Below are 17416 nucleotides of genomic sequence, written 5' to 3'. Positions count from 1 at the left end.
CTCCTTAGCCACATGTTTCGATGAAATCAATGGAAAAACTCCTAAACACTTTCTGAAGAATTCTATGTCAATGTGTTGCTATGAACCTGACAGACAAATACCCCCTATAAGTCTTCAAAAATGTAGATATTTTTTTGGTTTTACAATAAATATAAAGCTTAATGTAGCTATAAATGGTAACATGATGTCTAGAAGACTTCAAGTAAAATCCCGCTCCCCCATAAGTGACTGAACGAACGAACGAACATACAACCAAAGACAATGATAATGATAATGAAGTTGTACAATTATATACTGTACAGACGAGACAATACTACCAAACCTAACTACACCACAGTCTTAACTAATTTAAAGCATTATTGTTATTTTTTATATGTATTCATATGCGTCGAGTGCGAATTGTTTTTATTATAAATAGTTTTACTGTGTGATAAAACATTAGCGAGTAAACTCAGTCGTGAATACCCTGCTCCCAGCCCAGAGAGAGAGAGAAACCAACTTTCAAAACATTTGCAGCACTCGACAGTCAACAGTTAAGAAAACTTGCTTAAAATATCAGTTAACAGCAAATAAAAAATTTAGTACTAATCAACAGGTCTGGCGGAAAAGACCTTTTTTTCAATTTGTTTGTTAAATTTTTGTTTAAATCTTTGTTTTTGTTTTGTTTTAACAATAAAATACAATTAAAATTAAAAAAAAGCATCCAACAGTTAAACATTGTTTAAACACTATCTTTGTTTATAACGAATCTCAATTAAAAAATTGAACCAAAAGAAACCTGAAAAAAGAAGTTAAAGAAAAAGAAAAGTTTAACCAAAAAAAATATAAAAATAAAAATTACTAGCATTAAATTTGCATAAAGAGTTGTAGTGTTGTTCGGTAGCAAGAAAAAGAAAAAAAAATGTCAGACGATCATAACAGTCACGATGTCTTGGTGGCCAAGTGTGCAGCGATGGCTTGCTTGTTTTGCGCCACTGCTCTCTTTGGCGGCATACCATTCGTGCTCAATCACTATTTCAAATGGACGGATAAGAATTCAAATGCCCGCTCTGCTAAAGTGGTAACATATCTGTTGCACTTTGGTGGTGGTGTATTGCTGGCCACCACATTCATACACTTGCTGCCCGAGGTTCAAGAGGTGGTGGAACATTTACAAAAGTGTGGTCAAATACCCGAGGTGAAATTTGCCATGCCAGAGTTATTGATGTGTGCTGGTTTTATATTGATGTATTTGATAGAGGAGTGCATACACAGCTATTTGCATAGAAACAAAAAGACCACCTTAAACAAAGATGATGGAGTGGGAGCGGCCTTTGAGAGAGGTCATAGTGTGCGTCGTAGTGTATTGGTAAAGAATGGCTTAAATAAGAAAGACGAAGAGGATGAAGATAAAAATATAGCAGAGAACTATGGTTCCAAAGCCACTGTCAGCACTGTAGCTTCCTCCAACGGAGATGTCTATCAGAATGGCACTTATACAGTTACCAGAATAGAAAATAACAAACCAAATCATGATTTGGAAATACAAATTTGCCCGCCTTCAGAAATGCCCAAATGCAATAGCCAAGAATATCCCTTGGAACACTCTTTGGAGCATTCGCACAAACCCTCTCTAGATCACTCACACAACTACTCGCACAATCATGCCCACGATCATGGCGGTCATGGTCACTCACATTTACCTCTAGCTCCCGGTGATGGTGAAGATGTTGTCACTTCTTCGTTGCGTGGCCTGGGCATTGTCTTGGCTTTGTCTCTGCACGAGGTATTCGAAGGTTTAGCCATTGGCTTGGAAGATGCCACCAGTTCGGTGTGGTTTTTATTTGGCGCCGTGGCAGCTCATAAATTGGTGTTGGCCTTTTGTGTGGGTGTTGAACTGATAGTGGCCCGTACACGTCCCATATTAGCCGCCGTCTATACCATCACTTTTGCCATCGTCAGTCCTATTGGTATTGCTATAGGCATTGCCGTCAGCCACAATTCAGCCGATTCAGAAGACAGTTTGGTATCTATGATACTGCAGGGCATAGCCTGTGGTACTCTGTTGTATGTGGTGTTCTTTGAGATATTGTCGAAACAACATGCTGGCTTTGGTGCTTTTCTGGCGATGGTTATAGGATTTGGTCTCATGTTTGGATTGCAAAATATTGGTAAGTGGAGCAATGGATAAAGTAAATCTAGCCTAAATTGATTAATAATGTTATGATGGAAGAAATGTTTATTTTTGTAAGGTTTTGTTATTTAACAAAGTGCTGTGCTTTCTTCCCAGTTTTAAATATTATTTGGATAAATTCACTGAAATTTATTGCTGGGGGATAAGCTAGTTCCAGCCATATCAGCTGGAAACCTTTTTCCAAATGTTTGTGATATAAGAGATCTGTTTAAAAATTATAATTACGAAATCGTTAAAAAAAAATCAGGCTAAATTTGATTTATTTCAAAATAAATCGTGAATTCTTCTCTAAATATTTGTATGATTATTATAAATGCTAAGTTTAATAAAGGAAATCGTGAAATGTACTTCCCATTTGCTGGTTTTAAAGATACGAAACAAACTAAACAAATCCATAAAATTCCCCTTGATTATGTTTAAATTATGAGTAATATTTCATCTTCAATTCAAATTTCAAAATGGGCATCCCCCTCCATAAAATACCCTACAATAAATACGAGTATAGATTAATAATTTATTTGATGAAAACGTTTTTGAATACACAAACATTTCTGTAACTATCAGTAGTTAAGAAACTTTAAAATCTTATTTCCGGCAAAAAAAGTAAAAAACCGCCAGAAGAGCTGTGGTAGAAAAATATCTTCATATCAATGATCTACACATAAATTATTACTAAGTGATAATCGTGATTCAACATGTTTTTAAACTTTTGAAAAATAGTTTAAGATTTTGTTAAATTTATTGTTACAAGAAATTATGGCAACTATTTGATGAACATTGCTGAGTATGTTTTAATGTTTTCAAATGTTTTGGATCGATTTATCGAGTTGTTACAGTGACCGACAAAAGTCTACATACGACCATTATTTTCGTAACTCGCGGAATTCTAAACCATAATAAGTAAAAGTAATGATGCAGTTTTATTTCAAATGCATTTTTAGTAATATAACAAAAAAATATCGCTAAATTTATAATTAATTTAACTTTTATTCACAAAAAAATTAAAAAACAAGTAAGAAAGTATGGTCGGTCAAGCCCGACCATATAATACCCTACACTAAGTAAAAGAGCAAAAAAAATTTTTCTTTTAAAATTTCAATAATTTATATTTTTGAGTGATTTTCGAAAGTTGTCCTTATATGAGACCTATGACCAATTATGATCTGATCACCATGAAATTAGGTTGTGTGATTTATGTCTATATTAAAGATAACTATGTTGAATTTTGTGTGTATACCAACATTTTTAAGCGATTTATGCACGTTAAAGTGATTTTCGGAAGCGGGTCTATATGGGAGCTATGACTAATTATGGACCGATCGTAACAAAATTTGGTGGCATGAATTTTGTATATATAAAACTTATTAGGAGCGGAATTTGTGGAGATACATATATAAATTAAACATTTATGACCGATAAAGTTCAATTTCGGAAGGACATTTGTATGGGGGCTAGGTGAAATAATGGACCTATTTCAGCCAGTTTCAATAGGCTTCGTCCTTGGGCCGAAAAAATAATATGTACCAAATTTGATCGAAATATCTTCAAAATTGCGACCTGTACTCTGCGCACAAGGTTTACATGGACAAGCAGCCAGCCAGCCAGACGGACGGACATCGTTTAATCGACTCAGAAAGTGATTCTAAGTCGATCGGTATACTTTAAGGTGGGTGTTAGACTAATATTTTTGGGCGTTACACACATCTGCACAAACGCATAATACCCTCCCCACTATGTTGGTGTAGGGTATAAATATGTTGACAAAAGTGTACATACGATCTGTACACTAAATAAACATTTTTCAGCGAATAAAAATTTTCATTAAATTCAATATTTCGTTGGGCCACCACGGGCATTTACAAGCGTCTGGGCATCAAAGCAACTAAATTTTCCGGTTCTGCGGACGTTATATTTTGCCATTCTTCTGGAAGGTTCTCCTTTAACATTGGTGCACAAGTAATAAGATGTTTTCGGATCTTCCGTTGTAGAAGTCCGGGCTTTGAGGTGGTGTGTACAATTGTCATGGGGCATGGTAGAGTAGCCAATCTTTGACAATTTGAGACCAATGTTTCGGATCGTTCGTTATCTGGCTGAAAAATCCAACTTTAACCAAGAGTTAAAATATCAACGGATGTTCTCAAATTTTGTTCCAAAATGGATAACGATCCATAGTATCCTCAATAATCACTAACTTTCGCACTCCAGAAGCAGCGACAGTACCCCAAACCATCACACTGCCACCACCATGCTTAACTGTAGCAAGTAAGTTTTTCGGATTCATTGCTGTATTTGTTTTGCTTCATACTTTATCACTCTCCAACACTTCCAAATATGTTATACTTCAACTCATCAGTGAACAAAACTCACTTCCAGAATTCCATATCCTTTTCAAAGTGCATTTGGGCGAATTCCAAACGAAGTTTGCGATTCGTTCGCTTATTTACAAGGAGTTCTGCTTTAATTAAAATTATTATTTAAGGTTCTTTGAATTGTTCATGGATGAACAATAACTTCTGATCTTGTTGCGAGTTCTTTGGCCAATTTTGTGGTATTTACTTTTGAGTTTCTGTTGACTTCTTTTAAAATGAAGATTATATCTCTACGATGTAGTTTTCTTTGGGCGACCACTTCGCAGCTTGTTTTTAACTCTACCAGTGTTTTCAATATTGTTTGAACTGTAGACTTAATAAATTGCATGCTTATATTTTAGTATTCAAAAAAAAAACCAGGACATGCTGTGGTCGTATATAGACTTTTGTCAATGTTTTTATACCCTGCACCACCATAGTGGGGAGGGTATTATGCGTTTGTGCAGATGTTTGTAACGCCCAAAAATATTAGTCTAACACCCACCTTAAAGTATACCGATCGACATAGAATCACTTTCTGAGTCGATTAAACGATGTCCGTCCGTCCGTCTGGTCGGCTGGCTGGCTGTCCATGTAAACCTTGTGTGCAATTTTGAAGATATTTCGATCAAATTTGGTACATATTATTTTTTCGGCCCAAGGACCAAGCCTATTTAAACTGGCTGAAATCGGTTCATTATTTCACCTAGCCCCCATACAAATGTCCTCCCGAAATTGGACTTTATCGGTCATAAATGTTTAATTTATAAATGTTTCTCCACAAATTGCGCTCCAAATAAGTTTTATATATACAAAATTCATATCACCAAATTTTGTTACGATCGGTCCATAATTAGTCATAGCTTCCATATAGACCCGCTTCCGAAAATCACTTTAACGTGCATAAATCGCATAAAATTCAACATAGTAAACTTTCATATAGACACAAATCACACGACCTAATTTCATGGTGATCGGTTCATAATTGGTCATAGCCCCCATATAAGGCCCACTTCCGAAAATCACTCAAAAATACAAATTATTGAAATTTTTAAAGAAAAATGTTTTTACTCTTTTACTTAGTGTAGGGTATTATATGGTCGGGCTTGACCGACCATACTTTCTTACTTGTTTTTTATTGTTTTTTTATGAATAATTTTGCAAGTTTACATTGCAACAACAGTTTTTTTTTGTGCATAGCAATAAAAATAGATTTCAAACAAAACTGCATTATTATTTTTTTATTTACCGGGTTTTCTCTAATAAAGTGGCAAAAATTATGGTCGTACGTAGACTTATGTCGACCACTGTATATCTCATTGAATGAAAAATAAATATTTTTAATTGAGAAATTTAATTTAGATTTCAGAGTCAGATCTATACGTATTATAGATTAGTCAAGATCACAAGATATTTTTCAGTTTCTTAACTTCTCGTCTTTTATGATTTGCTCTAACAACTACTCTCGTAAAACGTTTGAGAGAATCTTATGAACTTCCGCATTAATGATTACATGTGAAATACGCCTCACTTCCATAAAGTGTCTTTTTGCATTGATGAATTGATTTCAACTCAACTATTACATTAGTCAATGTTGCGGGAGTATGGAATCTCGTGAACTATGAACATGCGACTGAGCTTTAGAACCATTCTTCGTCAGGAAATTTTCCAGGGCGGCCCAAACTCCCTAGGAGAGTCCATTTGAAAGATTTTCAGATTTCCTGCCATCAATTGAGCAAAGGGTTAATTGCTTAAGCTTTAGGATATGCGGAGTAGATATTTGGATCTATACAGATATGACTATCTGTATATGACTATTTACCCTATTGATGGAAGGATGTCTGAAAGACACATCCACTTTTGTCTTTGAGTCATCAGTCAAAATTTCAAATGGACTCTCCAGGAGAGTTTGGCTCGACCCGGAAAATCTCCTGATGAAGAAAGGTCTAGGAGAACAGTATTCACTATTGTTTCCTAAAAACCTGTTTTTTTTTTTTAAAAAAAAAAAAAAAAAAAAAAGAGAAGTAACACTCAGGCAATTAATATGCCTATATATAATTGTGTTACTTTCTTTGGAAAGAGGATAGAGAGTAGAAGAAAAGGTGGTGAAAGGAGAAGAAAAGCTTTTTAATTGACAACTCTGCAATTGCGCGTTATGTTTATTATTAGTGCAGGTTGCAGCGCCTGTGGTGGTGAGATGGCGCATTAGTCAAGCCAACAACCTTTATTTAATTATTTTACTTCGGTGGCGTTTTAGTGTTATACCACCGAAGGAGGGCGCTGTGATAAATATTAGTTATTAGTAAACTAATAATTATTATAAACTGATGTTGTTGATTGGCAGCGGCTGGGAATCGAGCGGCTGGGCCACAAATACCATATCATGCTTAATGATCAAACGCGCTAACCAATTAAGCCACAGCACCCTCAAATTCGATGAGACAGCTTGTTTAATTCATGATCTCTTTACTTAACTGCTCCAGAGTTATAGTCTATACGTATCCCTTATTTACAAGGGCTGGTGTATAAAGCATCGATCGTGGATCTTTATATATGTAATTAATTTAAATTTAAAGCTTTAATCAAAACCTTAATCATATATCTTTATATAGTCGATTTAAAACAACAATAATGGACCATTGTTAAAGCCTTAATCAAAGCCTGAATCATTTATCTTTATATAGTCAATTTAAAACTACAATAAAGGATCACTGTTTAGCCAATTTAGAGCTTTAAGCAAAGCCTTAATCGTGGATATTTATATAGTTAATTTAAAGTCTTTATCGTAGATCAGTGTTTTGACAAATTTAAAGCTTCAATCAAAGCCTTAATCATTGATCTTTATATAGTCAAATTAAAGCCTTAATCGTAGATAATTTTTTTACAATTTAAAGCTTCAAACAAAGCTATTTATAGCTTTAATCTTGGAAAAAAATTTTAAATTTAAAGCTTCAATCAAGGCCTTAATCGTGGATCCTTATATAGGCGATTTAAAGTCACAATAATGGATCGTTATATAGTGAGTTTAAAATCGTAATCGTGAATCTTTATTTAGTCGATTTAAAGCTACAATAATGGATCATTGTTCAGCCAATTTAAAGCTTTACTCAAGGCTTTGAGTAAACGGACCATTGTTTGGTAAATTTAAAGCTTTACTCAAAGTCTTCATCATGGATCTTTATATAGACAATTTAAAGCTACGATATAGGATCACTGTGGATCTTTATGTAGACAATTTAAAGCCACAATAAAGGATCATTGTTTCATAAATTTAAAGCTTTACTCAGAGCTTTAATAGTGGATATTTATATAGTCAATTTAAAGCCACAATAGAGGATCAATGTTTAGCCAATTTAAAGCTTTAGTCAGAGCTTTAATCATGGATCTTTATATAGTCAATTTAAAGCAAAATTAATGGATCATTATTTAGCCAATATAAATTTAAAGCCACAATAAATGATCATTGTTTTGACAGTTTAAAGCTTTCATGGATCTTTATATAGTCAATTTAAAGATACAGTAACAGATCACTTAGCCAATTCAAAGATTTATTCAGAGCCTTAATCGTGGATGTCTAGATAGTCAATTTAAAGCCACAATAATGGATCATTGTTTAGCCATAACCGTGGATCTTTATGTAGACAATTTAAAGCTATAATAAAAGAGCACTTTTTAGCTAAAATAAAGATCACTATTTATAGTCAATTTAAAGCCACAATAAATGATCACTGTTTGGTAAACATAAAGCTTTAATTAAATTATCCAATTTAAAGCCTTAATCGTGGATCTTTATATATTGTTACGTTTTAACCTTTTTAAAACGTTTGTTTATTTCCTTTAAATAAACCGGATATTTTTGATTGCAAATAAAAGCCGTTTAGTAGTTTTAAAATTGTAACAACTCTTTATTTATTTAATATGTACAACAGAATTAAATAGTCACTCAATGTTTTTTTTTATACACGTTTATAAATTCTCAGAAATACACACTTTAAGGCACTTAGTTGATGTTTATTAAAATAGCGTCTACGATAAACTGACTCACGACTGCAACCTCTGCCACTATTTATAACACTGCCATCTGCACTCTAGATTGTTCTTTAACTGTCAAAATTCGAATATTCTAGATCTTACTAATACATACGCCATATGTGATGTACTTTCTACAATGTTCTTTAAATGAATATTCGAATATAGCGTTGCCAACTTACGATCAAATCAACTGAAAGCTTTTATTTAATAATGCCCACAGATATGTTACAGTTTGCTATTACAGCACTGTTATTTGAAAGCATTATGCTACTTTTAAATCAGCCCTTAAAATCGTTATATTTGAATTCAAGTACAATTTCGTAACAATATTCAATTTAAAGCCACAATATAGTTAATTTTAAGCCTTTTTCATGATCTTTATATACAATATTTAAAATTGGCCATTTTGCTTTTAGAGTTGACAAAATCGTTAGTTAAACTTTTTCCTTTCGAGAAGAAACATTACGAGACCAAAAGCTGCTAAAGTAGAATGGTTTTCTCAGAAGAGCGCTAACTTATTTTGGGTTATTAAAAAGCTATAAATCTTTAGACTATTTTTTGGCGTTACAAACATCGACATGGATGGCTTTTAAATACCCTAAGCTCTTTGCGCTCTGTGTATAAAGCCAGCTTTTTACTTAAATTATATTACTAGAGAAACTTCAAGATCGAGTGGACAACGAAGATCAGTTACTACATTAAAAAAACGAAAATTTTGAAAGTGATAAAGTCCCAAATAGGAGTCAAATGTGTGGATGATAAAGAAGTACTTTTTCTTGTTGATCTTTAATACTAATTTCTGGTTGTTACAAACAGATTGCTAAATCTTAATGAACTTACCTTTACAGCCTCAACACGTGTAATGTCAAATACGTAAATACAGATAAATAGTTGTTTTCCCATCTTTTAATAAATAAATAAAATAAATAATAAATAAAAAGAATATTCATTTCAAATGAAGTGTTTTTTTTGTTGCCATATCTTGCAAAACAACCAGTTTTTCACTGGAAATTTTCTGACAAAACCCAATCAAGCATTGTAATTTTTACAGCTCAAAATGAATAGTTAGACCGGGAATTTTGGTTTTTTGTAATATATATGAGTTAAATTATTCAAAAAAACAAATAACAATTCCAAAGAAATAATGTTTTTTAATAATAAATTAAAATGAATCTGAATGACAGAGATGCAATTGAATTAATGTTAATTAAAAGTTAGTAATTAAATTTAAGATTAAAAAAAAATATTTTGATTTAAATATTTATGTAGTGAGTTATATACAAATAGAGTAATATATCAGTATTTTATTAGCAATTAATTATATATAAATAGATGGCTGACAGTTTTCTTGTCATTTGATCGTGTCAACGTTTCATTATTGGAAAACCCCTTTTCATCAACGACTTGTTAAAGTGACAGATCCAATTCCAAATCCAAAGGTTATTTGACAGTTCTTGCATGTGAATTCTTCTGGTCTAAAATGGTAATTGGTGCTGCCTTAATAAGTTTATATTAATAAAACTGAAATTTTATTACACTTGACTAACAATAACTCGAAAACAACATGTGATAATAATCACATAAATTAATAAGCCTGTTGTTTTGTTGGCCACCAAGATATCACATGGCTGATAACTTGCTAACGTCATAGCACTCTAAACCCTCCAGATTTTCAGCTGATTATTTTGTTCATAACTCTTAAACCAATTAATTGTTTGCCATTATAATGGTAAATGTTTAGGTTAAACAAACAATTAAATGAAATATTTAATTGATGTCTGGTTGATAAACCAACCGTTATCTTGTAAACTAAACAAAATACCTGGCGGCCTTTTCGGAAAACAAAACAACAAAATTGTGTTGGCCTGATTATTCCTAAGAGCAGCAGAGGTGATAAGAATTTTGTTTGGTTGACAACCCGTTAACTTTAGTGAAATAAACTCAAGATAACAGGATAAGTTCTAAGTAATAAGTAATTAAAAATGTTAAGTACCCACTAAATAAATAATTTAAGGTTTATAACTCAATAACTTTATGCAAAAAAAAAAAATAATTTTATTATTTATTTTTAAGTCTAATTCAGTCTAATGAATACCTCTACTAAAACTTATTATTAATCTAATAAAGCCATAAAGATATGTTTATAATATCCCAAGGAGACTTTTTATAACAGAATGGATTTTCAGTTCAATTTTGACCTCGTTTATAAAGCAATTAAAATTCTTGTCCCATTAACGTCTAATAACGATAATTTCCTCAAGTGTGAGAAACAATTTTGAAACAAAATTTATGGCTAAATGTATTATAAATTTAATGATTTTCTCATTCATATTCGCTGTTGATAACTCCTTAACTTTATTATTAAGGCAGTAGAGCAATTACTGATAACAACTAAAAAAGAGTTAATCTAAAAACAATTAATAATTTTTTGTTAAACCTTAGTGCAAAGAATGCCTTAATTTTAGTTTGTTGTAAAAATGTTTACAAAAAAAAATCAATGCAAAATATTTCGTACGTGTTTTTCACCTTCTGTTGACAGCCCAATAACTCATTAACTGCAGACATAAAGATAACAGAACAATTTTTTAAGTTTCACTCATTAATCTTAATATGAATTTTCAAATATAATTAGAAACAAATAGTGTAATACTTTAACTATGTTATTTAAATTAAATTTTAAACAGAAAATGTTCAAATCCACATTTGGCAACATTAACGTAGTGAGTTCACTTGGAGTCGTCGTGATTAGCTTGATCAGTGACACATTTCTGAGATATTCCAAATCATGTGCCAAGATATTGGGTGTATGACCTTTTTCCATCTTTCTGGCTGCATATGGTTTTCGCGGCAAAAGAATTGCTCATCTTTTGAGGCCAAAAACGAATCAAGCCAATTTCTGATAGTCTGTCCAAAAGTGAAACATATCAAAGAGAGAGCGTTCTGCATCGATCGAAACAAGTAGTAGTCGGACGGGCAAGGTCTGGATTATAAGGCAGGAGAGGAAAAACTTTCCAACCACTTCATTCTAAATAGTTTTTAACAGGAATTGCAAGATGTGGTCGATCGTTGTCATGATGGAATTTTACGGTTTCATATCTGGCCGCATATTCTGGACGTTTTTCGGTCAATGTTATCTTCAAACGAATTAGTTGCATTCGGTTCAGGTTTCCTATGATAAATTTCAGCAGCTCACTATAAATAGGATCCTTTTGCTCTCAGCAAATACAGAGCAAATACCATGGATACTTGGCTTTGGTGTCGCTTCGGCTGGTTGGCCGGGCTTCACATATGATCTCTTACGCTTCGGGTTATCGTAATGGATCCATTTTTCATCGCAAGTAATGATTCGGTTCAAAAATGATTTCCTTTTAACATGCAAGATCGTCTATCAAGGTTTCTCGGCTTCAATTCGTATAGTACCCAATTTATCTGCTTTTGGATGAATCCTGCTGCTCGCAAACGTTTTGAAATTGCTACTTGAGTAGCTCCCAATGATTTTGAGAGCTCTTTTTGAGTTTTACAACTGCCTGCAATTCTTGGTCTTCCAACATTTTTGGCTGCTCAGGGCGATCATTGTCTTCCGTGTCAAAATCACCACCTATGAACTAGGAAACCTTCTCTCGCTTATTGAAACCGATGGAACTTTGATGAGCAATCGGTGTGCTTCAGTGACACTTTTCTTAAATTAAAGAAGTAAAGGAAAACTTTCCGCATTCGCAAGAAAACGTTGTAGCTAGTTTAATCGGAGGCATCGTGATTAGATTAATCAGTGATACATCTCTGAGACATTCCAGATCATGTGCCAAGACATATTAGTATACGCTCTTGTTAAGCGGGGCAGCCACATAGAAGGGGTTGTACCAATTCCTCCTCTTCCTTATCCAAACAACTTTTACAATAGTTGGAACATTGGTCATCCATACATTCCGACATACATATGTCTTCGTCGTATAGTGACCAGTAAGTATACCCGTAGGAAGTTAAGAGGTGCTAAGAGTACCAGAGCATTCCGGATCTTCTACAAGTAATGAATGAGAAAAGATTCAACCACTTGAGTTCCCTCTCTCTCATCGCTCATTTATCTATCAGTTTCGATATCACAACTAAGAGGATGTGAATGTTACTTTCGCACTCATCTGTGATTTAATATCCCCGGATGCACTCGACATGATGTTGTCTAAGTTGGCCCAGCGAATGAATACAGTAGAGAAGACATTTCAATCTAATGTAACGTTAGAATTAAGAGCATTGATTGATGTAATGCTGTCCACGTAGTTATTACTAGTCGAAGTTCCGAGATTTAATTCCCGGATTCGTCCCGCGGCTGCATCAGAGGCATAGACATCTGAGAAAGAGACCATAAACATCTGAGAGACAGAAGAGACCAATAATGCACTAGATTCGAGCCGAACGTATCTTTTGTTCAGCCATTTAGTTCACATTCAAAAAATCGGCGTGAGTTTTTTCCCTTTTCCGATATTCAATATTGAATTTGAATAGGAAAATTGGGAAAAAGGAAAAAAACTCCAGCGGAGTAAAGGTTAAAAATGTCCTCTGCAGCCCCTATGGTATCGCCGAGAGAGGTTGCATCCTGCAACACACGGAACCTACACAGTTTCGTTACAGCATTACCCAGATCCTACTTAGGTACCTTTAAGACCACAATGCTCGGTAAGCAATCCCGTAGGTATGCAAAGGCCGATCTTATCGAGCTTTTGGAATTGTCTCCTTGATAGTGTGACAAAACGTTCAGTCAGTCTGCTCAAATATAGGTCAGATTAGTAATGCAACTCCGATTCAACCTTGATAGTGTGACAAAACGTTCAGTCAGTCTGCTCAAATATAGGTCAGATTAGTAATGCAACTCCGATTCAACCCAGGAGCCTATCTTTTCCTTAGCATATCCATAATAGAGCCAAAGAAAGATTTGATTCTTTCGAGCTCTCCTTTGCTGGCCAAACAATCAGCCAGTTCGTTCTCTGAGCTAAGTTCATGGCCAGGTAACCGACACAAAGTCAAATTATTGGATCTATCTAGTTCGTTCAGAGATATAATATCGTCCATGAGAACAGCCGAGATTGTTATCGTATGAAGTCAAGGAAGCCTTACTATCGGATATCACAATAATTCTTCGACATTTTAATCTTCTCTTCAAGCACTCTTTAGAGCAAATTAAGATGGTGTTAATTTTCACTTAAAGGATAGAGTCCTGTACAGTCTATGTAGGAAATAGAAGTTTCACTTCCCATTTGACAGATTAATTGTGATTTGTTGCCAATCGAATTATTTGAATCCTAATAACAGCTGCAGACACTCCTAAAATTTCTCATACTTATTCTGACATGTTGGGAGAATAAAATCAACAGATTGCCAATAGCACTGAAATGGTGTGGCAAATTAATACAACTAGTTTTTCCATACTATTTTATTCTTCTAGCTTTTGACCAAAAAGTTAAGAAATTTAGTGGGTTATAAAAGAACGAACCACATGAAACTGAAATTTCCCGCTGGCTCTAAAAAACTCGAAATAAATTTTATAGACAAAACTTTGTCTAACCATGATTAGAGTACTAAGACTATAATAGTATTTGCTCTTCAGCATTGTTTTATCAAATGATAAGTCATGTTTAATAAATTGTCTAAATTTTTTTTTTTTGAAATTAAGTAAATTATTACTATCATTTAAACAAAAAAGAAGATAAGTTTTCATAAACAAAATATTTATGTTGCCGTGTCTAACTATTTCTATAATTTATTTAATTAGTTTAAAATGATAACATTCTGTTTAAGTACTTGAGTCTATAACATTTTTTACAATTGTATCACAAAAATTCTTCCGCTTTCAGAGTTGAATTCCTAGGAAGTACTACAGAGTTTGTAAGTTAATTACAGCAGTTGTTAGAGTTTCCTAGTATATAGTTTTAATAGATTCTCAAATATTTTCACTCAACAACAAGTATTGATTTTAAGGGCCTGATTCAGAAACACGAAGGGAAAATAACTTTGACATTTTTGTATGAAAATCACTCAGTTTTTAAATAATTTTGGAGCATTTCTCATACAAAAAATTTAAAATTGTTGTCCTTTCGTGTTTCTGAATCAGGCCCTAAAAGAATAATACCAACTATAGTTTTGTAAAATGATTTAAATAATTGTAAAATGTAGAACTAGAACTGAACTAGAACTGAACTAGAACTGAACTAGAACTGAAGTAGAACTGAACTAGAACTGAACTAGAACTGAACTAGAACTGAACTAGAACTGAACTAGAACTGAACTAGAACTGAACTAGAACTGAACTAGAACTGAACTAGAACTGAACTAGAACTGAACTAGAACTGAACTAGAACTGAACTAGAACTGAACTAGAACTGAACTAGAACTGAACTAGAACTGAACTAGAACTGAACTAGAACTGAACTAGAACTGAACTAGAACTGAACTAGAACTGAACTAGAACTGAACTAGAACTGAACTAGAACTGAACTAGAACTGAACTAGAACTGAACTAGAACTGAACTAGAACTGAACTAGAACTGAACTAGAACTGAACTAGAACTGAACTAGAACTGAACTAGAACTGAACTAGAACTGAACTAGAACTGAACTAGAACTGAACTAGAACTGAACTAGAACTGAACTAGAACTGAACTAGAACTGAACTAGAACTGAACTAGAACTGAACTAGAACTGAACTAGAACTGAACTAGAACTGAACTGGAACTGAACAAGAACTAGAACTAGAAAGAAAAAACATACTAATATCTCTCAGTGCCCACAGCGATTAATAAATTCTCCTTCTTATTTTATTGCCAAACACATTAATCAATGTCTCTCAAACATTTATTAAGCCAAAACATATTTCAATATTTATTGACACGTTGATAACTCCATAAGTTTATGAAACTAGTCAAACCAACTACTGATAACTGAAATTTTCAAAATTAGATTTCAATACAGATTATTTCTATGTACACAAATTCTCAGCAATACTACAGAGCTCGTATCTTGACATTACGGCAACAATTTATACCCAAATTTCAAACAATTATTATTATTTATTAAAGAAAAATAAATATGGCTCCCTACAACGCTACAATGCACTTCTAAAATAACATATTTGACACCAAAAAAAAAACACAACAAAGTAATTTTATTTAACAAAAGCCCAATAAAAAGATAAGGTAATATTGACGACACGTTCCATTTATTGTTCTACTTGTAGTAAGCTATCACCAATGTCGTTTATACTAACTTAAACACCGGCATTATCTTTTATTTAGTTGTAGTAACCACTTGAAATTTAATACCTTTGCAAACAAAGCCTCCAAAGGTTGAGATTTATTTATTTACACACATTTATAATGACTACAAATTTATAATTTTACCTATTTCTCTTTTCTTTTACAGGTGAAGGCCACGATGATCATGATCACGATCACTGCGCCAATGCTGTGGAAGAGCTTGTAAATAGCACAAGAATGGCACACAGTCATCACTAGTATTTACAATTGAGATAGCTGTGATATTTTTTAGTCTTAAGTATCATTTTTATTTAAATTTAACTATTCAAATAAGTAAATTACTTATATTTATTTTCTTTTTCTACTCTATAAATATTTAATAGCATTAAAAACGAAATTTTGTAAATAAAAGATAAAATATTTAAAAAAAAAAAACAAATAATTTTGGAAACTTGTTTGTAATTTCCAATAATTAAGTGCCATTTCTTTGTAACTATTTAAAATGAAAATACCAATAAAATTAGTCTACTTCTTTTAATAATATTGAAATTGAATTATTTAGTTTTCTCTCTTTTTTAACTTTCTAAATGAAATTCCTTCTCTCCACATAAGGATTAAAATGCCTTTCAAAAATCGAAACGATCGGTTCAGTTGCTTATCTCTTTTTAAAATTTTTTTTTGTAATTTCTAAAAAAAAAATTGTGTGTGAAAAAGAATTTATGACAAAAAAATTTTTTGGATGAAAAAAAAATTCGGGTAAAAAATATTTTTTCCCGATTTTAACCCATTGTAGGTCCAACTTACTATAGCCTTATATACATCGTTGCAATGGACTTTGAAATATCTATCATTAAATATCCATATTGTCTATATTAATGACTTAGTAATCCAGATATACAAAATCAAAAATAGGCCAAACATCGAGGTTGTACCGGTTTTTTCCTTATATCTCAGTCATTTGTAGACCGATTTTGTCGATTTTTCATGTATGTAAGTTATTTGGGGGCTACGGAAAGTTGATTTCAACATACAGACGGACATGGCTATATCGTCTTCGCTATCTATAACGATCCAGAATATATATACTTTGAAATGAAAAATGTAGAAATTACAAACGGAATGTCAAACTCATATATACACATGCCACTCAAAAACCGTAATCAATGGAAATCTAAAATTTATTTTTTCTTTGGGGGGTCTGTTGAAAACAAGATAGGGTCCAAACGAAAGAAGCTGTAAAAATATGACACAAATATGCTCTAAAATCTAATAAATGGAAAAATATGCTTTTGAAGTCAAAATATTGGTGCATATAATGGCATATTCTGAAATTCAAAATGCAGGAAAACATTTTGCAGAGTTTGAATTAAAATATTTTCCAAAAAATTTTGTCTTAAAACATAAAGGAAAATTTACAAAAATAATGGAAATAAATTTGTAATTTCTAAAGATCTAAATCAGATGGACTGCCATATGGAAAGCATTGAAAAGAAAAGCAGTACTGAAAAACTATCAGTTCTTCACAATGTGTGTGAAGTCTGTTCAGAGTGAAGAGGAATAGCATGGAGCCTCACACTTCAATACGAGGATTTGGTTAATGCTGATGATATTTGTCTACT

The 17416-nt window shown here is 32.8% G+C and overlaps 1 protein-coding gene across 1 annotated transcript; it reads left to right on the top strand.

The window, feature by feature from the left end:
- Positions 1-871: 871 nt before the first annotated feature.
- LOC135960736 (zinc transporter ZIP1-like) lies at positions 872-16351 on the top strand. Its single transcript, XM_065512103.1, has 2 exons — positions 872-2150; positions 15964-16351. Exons 1-2 carry the CDS (start codon positions 902-904, stop codon positions 16053-16055), a joined length of 1341 nt encoding a protein of 446 aa, XP_065368175.1. The 5' UTR covers positions 872-901; the 3' UTR covers positions 16056-16351.
- The last annotated feature ends 1065 nt before the right edge of the window (positions 16352-17416 follow it).

This window comes from Calliphora vicina, chromosome 5 (genome assembly GCF_958450345.1).
Source record: "Calliphora vicina chromosome 5, idCalVici1.1, whole genome shotgun sequence".
Taxonomy (NCBI): Eukaryota; Metazoa; Arthropoda; class Insecta; order Diptera; family Calliphoridae; genus Calliphora; species Calliphora vicina.
This window is presented reverse-complemented; position numbering and strand designations above follow the sequence as displayed.

Coding starts and splice junctions, on each gene's coding strand:
- LOC135960736 (XM_065512103.1), top strand. CDS start 902: ATGTCAGACGATCATAACAGTCACGATGTCTTGGTGGCCAAGTGTGCA. Junction 2,151..15,963: donor GTTTGGATTGCAAAATATTG/GTAAGTGGAGCA, acceptor TTTCTTTTACAG/GTGAAGGCCACGATGATCAT.